At 43.9% G+C, this 6,000-nt stretch overlaps 1 protein-coding gene across 1 annotated transcript in view; it reads right to left on the reverse strand.

Moving 5' to 3' along the window:
* LOC110505019 (neuronal acetylcholine receptor subunit alpha-7-like) overlaps window positions 1-5,106 on the reverse strand; it is a 75,992-nt gene extending 70,886 nt beyond the window's left edge. The window contains exons 1-2 of the mRNA XM_036969606.2: window positions 4,203-5,106; window positions 3,852-4,004 (exon numbers count right to left, since the gene is read on the reverse strand). Of these exons, the coding sequence (XP_036825501.1) occupies window positions 3,852-3,921 (70 nt within the window). The 5' untranslated portion in view covers window positions 3,922-4,004; window positions 4,203-5,106. The remainder of the gene's footprint in view (window positions 1-3,851; window positions 4,005-4,202) is intronic.
* Between the last annotated feature and the right edge of the window lie 894 nt (window positions 5,107-6,000).

Raw genomic sequence — 6,000 nt, forward strand, 5'->3', positions numbered from 1 at the left:
AAAAATAACAGCGTAAGTAGCCTTGCACAAGCGCCTGTTTATGTAGCGCGGGGCAGCTTGAGGTACAAGTACATCCCCTGGACAGGGCGCGAGTCTATCATCACTGCATTCCTTACCAAAAGGCTGGCTGGACCTCTTTAAAGTCACATAGATCACATCATTACGCTCATAAGAAACACTTCATTAAAGCCATGAAAACACCCAATCAATAATACACAGGATGAGGCAGGAGTGGTTTAATTGACATAAACTAGAGATTAAAAAAAGTGAGAGGCTAGACAGTCTCTCAGGAGTTACTGGTGAGGGAAAGAGAGGGAAAGGGAAAGAGAGGGAAAGAGAGGGAGAAGAGGGGAAAGAGTGAGGTGTTGCATAGGAATCAGAGACAGATTCATTTATTGACAGATGCCATGCAACTCTACATATTGTATCGATCCAGTGAGGTTAGAGGGAGGTTTAGAGAGAAACAATAAAAACAGAATTTCATTGGTAAAAGTAATATCTCTTCATTGCTCCACAGTTCATCTTACTCTTCAGATGCATCTCATGGAATACTTTTAAAAAGTATTGTAAATTAACATAGATCAGCCATTACTGAAAGTTAATGTGTAAATGATTTGATCACTAACACTTGCCTGTATGCATCGCATGGCCTCATGCACAAGAGTGCCCGATCCGAGTGGGAGTAAGGAGTGTAAAGTCTAGAAAACGCTAGTCTGCGTCAATTATAAATCAAACCGTTAAAAAGACCAGTCTGTCTATCAGACAATGGCAATGGTAGGACAAGTCTGCTTGAGACCAAAGCATTGTCTAAACACACTCAAAATGTCACTTTCTCTCTCCCTCCCTCGGTCCCTCCCTCGGTCCCCTGGCCAGTGATGTGAGTGGAGTGGACAGGTGAGGACAGGGAGTGTCCGTGTTCTGATACACACAAAGAGACGGTGAAACAATGTGTGGAGACGGTAACACGCAACACACTGGAGAGATGCCCCTGTGCCAAAAACCTCTGTAAACCCTGTGAAGTGCTGCGTCACAGTGCACAAGGTGGACTCAGATGTCAGGGATGTTAAGGGGGAACGAAGGGCAGGGGAGGACTAAGGCCTATGCATGAAACACACAGAGAATCTCACTGCCGATAGACTGCTAATAGGTACTTATCCCAGTCGGAGGCCGTTCCTTGTCTCGCTAAAACAAAAGCGGTACTTGCTGCGTGCTGACCTGGTAGCGACGAACCTACCGTTTTCTACTTGTAGAATCGCAATGCTCGTCAGTTGCCAACCATATGACTTTGAGCCAATCAGAGAGCCCAAACCTCCACAGGGGGAGCCAACAGGAGTGACAACAAACAGGAACATTTGCTCAGTACATCCACGGATAAGCCAGTCACACTTTATATACAATGTAGGCTATGAGATAGTAGCTAGCTCAGTGCACAGACGCAATGCACACAACACTAAATACTTCCTCCAAGCTAGCTAACCACTGTAGCTAGTATTGACATTATAATTAAATATGAGCTAGTTTCCATGAAACAGCTGCCTGTGTTAGCTGCCAAATTAGTGCAGTGTCATTAACTAGCTAGCTATGCCAGCCCATAGCCAAACATTTGGCTATGGGCTGGCACTGACAGTATGGGATTATGGAGAGTGAATTCAATTGTTTCTTCATCATCTTGCTAGGTAGTTATCTGGCTGTGGCCATCTGGCTTTCTACAAAATAGCAACATTAGCGCAGCTAGCTAGCTAACGTTGGAATCTAGACCATAAGCAACACACACGGACGCGCATTGCCAAACAACGCTACTGCCACCCTCTGGTTTGCAGTATTTTAACAAGGCTGAGCTGCTGACGGCTTCAGTTTTTGCTACGTGAACAGCAACCCTAATGGTGTGTCTGAGCTTTTGTGTTTTGGAGGCCCCATGCAGAGCCCCCCCCAACAAAACCTTTTTTTCATGGATTTATAGTAAACACTTGTAATTTAACTGTAAAAATCTATAATCTTTAAATATGTCATGAACACAACCAGTCATGCATGATGTGTTCATATGATTGTCAAACAAATCACTTCAAAATGTAGGTTAACTTGGCACATTCATCCAAAATAATTCCAGCATCCGAACAGTGCACTGTGCACCAGTCAATGTTCCTACAATTCGCAAGTGGCTGAAACTGTCTTACCGGAGAAAGCATCCGAGTGAGAAAAACAGCGCCCCTCTGTATTACTATATGTAGCCCATGTATCTGATGCTGTCTGGCCAAAAATAGTATGACATGCCATGGGCCACACATACAGTACATGTCCTCTGCCTCGATGACCATGGCAGTATTATCAGCAGCACCTGTCTTTTTTACTAAAGAAATGCTTTAATTGACATAATTTGTATGTAAAAAAATTGTATTTCTTTCTTGTTCTCTGCCCGCCCTGAAAGCACCTCGTTGCTGCAGCTTAATGTCAATGAAAGTCACGTTTGCAATCACATCGCGTGAAACAATGCAGGTGAACTCTTTAGTGTGGAATTGTCCTTTATTATGAACCATTATGTGGATGATTAATGACACTTGTTTCTACTATTATGAGAAAAACTTGGATTAATATTGATATGAAATATATGTAACAGTGTTAATAATTCCATCCCTCTCCTCGCCCCAACCTGGGCTCAAACCAGGGACCCCTGAACACATCTGTAACTGCCTCCCACGAAACATCGTTACCCATCGCTCCACAACAGCCTCGGCCCTTGCAGAGCAAGGTAAACAACCACTTCAAGGTCTCAGAGCGAGTGACGTCGCCGACTGAACAGTTATTAGCGTGCACTGCTAACTCGCTAGCCATTTCACACCGGCTACATATATGTATGGAAAGAAACAATTGATCTATTATGAATTATTATTCAGCTGTTTTGATTAATTTACTTTTTGGGGGACCCTTTTTTTGTCGGCAATGTGTCTTAATTAACCTAGAAACAGTGGCCAGGCAAAAAAAAAAAAAAAAACTCTCTCCGCGTTTCCTTTGCAACTTTTAAGCTTCCTGCTGATTTTGCTGCTGCTGAACCAACCTGCTGATGGGGAGGGGACTCGAGCAGAGCATGGAGTGACTCAAACAGAGAAATGATTATAAAAAAATATATATTACTAGTGTTATTTGTATGAATTATCCCCAGCTCATGAGGCCCATTGATGATGTGAGGCCTGAGGCAATTTCCTCTTCTGCCTAATGGTAAATCCACCACTGGGGAGGGGAGGGAGAACGGGGCAGTGAAAAATAACGAATTACATTATCCCTATGAATAAGCACAACGTGCGCACACACATTTAACTATTTTACATGAACTCCAAAATGATGGACTGCACATGCATGATATTATATCGTACAGAACTCCTACTATCTAGAATGGATGACATAATCTTGCTGTACCTAACAACAGACTGCACTGTGACAAGTAAGGAAAAGACACTATGAAGTATAATAACGCAACAACACTGTAGCCTCTTCCCAAAGCAAACCGCATCACAACTGTATTTATGCTTTAATCAAAGCTAACAGGTTTCATTGAAGAAGAAGCTTCTGTGTTCCTTCCTTTCAAATTGTAAAAAAAAATTGTGCCCAGAACTACCTGGAAAACCAAAAACTAGACCTAGCCTGCTTTGGTGTCCCGCGTGGCTGACTAAACTCCACTCCACCGTGAAGGAGGTTTCGGATGAACTTCGAGTGGAGTTTAATTAGCTAGTGTCCCACCCAAAACTCAAACCAGACTAACTAGCCTACCATGGTCATAGCATACATTGACGCCACATACTCCAAACAGACATGCAACATCGTTCAACAGAGAGAAGTGGACCTGGATCCCGCCATACCTTTGAAAAGGACCGCCATCCATAGATAGATCCCAATCGAACACGGTCCAAAAAACGTGCGGCACCGCATCCTTGTGTTCACAGGAATCCGGCGTCCCGCGAGTCTTCACTGGCGGCTAGATTGAAATTGCTCGCTCAGCTCGGATATGAGCACTTGGTTGGGAAAGGGTGAGAGTGAGTGCGGTAGATATAGTTAACAACATTTGCGTGTGCACGCTGCTTAAAACACATTCTCATACATTGTCAAATCATAGTCTGCTGTAATGAAATAACTTTAGTGCATAACAAAAATCCAACTACCCGGTGTCGGAATTGTCGGTTAACATGATATGATGACCATGTGAATCTTACATCAAACTTGTGGCTGACGTTAGGATGTCTCTCTTCGCTCGCTTCCCTTTTCCGTGACTCTTTGCTCCTCTGGTCTGTTCGACGCGCGCGACAGGGTTCGCGTCGTCTCCGCTAAGAGGGCTTTCCACTATTTACCACAGCCACAAACTCCACATTGGCTCGTCAAAATTCATGAAAACGAACATTCGCTTTTTGGTCAACATTTAAGGTTAGGCATACGGTTAACAGTGTAGTTAAGGTTAGGGCTAAGGTTAGGATTAGGTTATAAAAAAATAACATTTTAAGCAGAGAAATTGAATAAATATACTTTGTGGCTGTGGCAACTAGTGAAGACCCGCTAAGAGTTAATAGATTCAGAAGGGGCTTAGTGTTGAGGTCAGAGTCTGGTTTTATAGTTTTACAGTAAATATGACCATCAATGTTCTTGTGAGAGAGTTGTAACCTATAGGCTAGCAAAAACAGAGGAAGGGAGTGAATAGGTCATAGACAGTAAAGTATAATAGATGAATGGGCTAAAAGGTGGAACTCCTCTACGTTAGTATTGTTTAGTGCTAACCGTCAAAAGGCATTTTTGCCATTCTAGTATTAATTAACTTCATTTAGGTCTGTTTATCCTATTTTTTTCCTCTGGCCGGGCTTGTACAGTAATCAATTGATCTATTTATTCCCTTCCATAAATAATTTAAACGAGAATATAATCCGATAAACGTTGAGGGGGAAACACTACGCAATAAAGCATGCCTTCTCTCTCTCTCTCTCTCTCTCAAACTGGAATTTCAATGTGTAGACTACTTTAAAAAGCGATCTAAAGAAAAGCAACATTGACATGTTTGTTCTTGCTATTTTACCGTTCGGTTGTATTGATCCCAGCAGGACGGTTTGATTTGTGCACACTGACATGCGCGTTGCACACAATAGGCTAGCGGTTGGGAGAGGGAGAACCAGACAGGAACTGTCCAGTGCTTGGTGGTGCTGTCTCTGTCTGCGCCGTGTCTGTCCTGTCTGGGACAGCCGAGGTGTCCATGTCACCCTCTGAATCTAGAACTCTTTTGCAGGTCTAAATTTGCTCTGTCATTTCACCGCTTGGGATGAGGCAAAGAGTGTCTGAGTGTACGAGTTTGTGTGTGTGTTTCCTCATTCAGCGTCACTAACACACCAGACACCAGGAGAATTTGTTCCCAATGTGCTACTGCCTCCCACGCCTTATCCCTTCCATACTCCTGGGGGACTTTCCTTTCACTGAGAGCAGTAAACACATAATGCACACAAACACACACTTTGAGGTAAGCAATAATACACACACTCTGCTCAGAGTAGACAGATCTGTCACAGGGGAAATTTTCTGAACTCTGAGCTGCTAGGGTGAGAGAGATTTTGAGTGCCAAGCTTCCAGAACATAGACTTTGACTGTCTGACTGAAACGCCCTAGCCTGTCCTCCCTCTCTTTTCAATCTTTTCCCTATTTCTCTCTCTACCCCCTCTCTCTCTCTCTTCTGTCACGCTCTACCCCCCCCCCCCCCTCTCTCTCTCTCTCTACCCGCCCCCCTCCTCTCTGCTCTCTCACACTGTTGGAGGTGATATCCAGAGTGACAGAGACTCAGTGGCCAGGTCTTTACCAGCAGGAGCACTACTGTGAGCTTGAGATCCGATATGGCAGCAGGACAGACCACAGGAGTCAGCAAGCACCGTGTGTGTGTGTGTGTGTGTGTGTGTGTGTGTGTGTGTGTGTGTGTGTGTGTGTGTGTGTGTGTGAGAGAGAGAGAGAGAGAGAGACAGAGAATGAGAGATATGGTGTTTT

The sequence above is a fragment of the Oncorhynchus mykiss genome, chromosome 25 (genome assembly GCF_057628025.1).
Source record: "Oncorhynchus mykiss isolate SJ-2025 chromosome 25, ASM5762802v1, whole genome shotgun sequence".
NCBI lineage: Eukaryota > Metazoa > Chordata > Actinopteri > Salmoniformes > Salmonidae > Oncorhynchus > Oncorhynchus mykiss.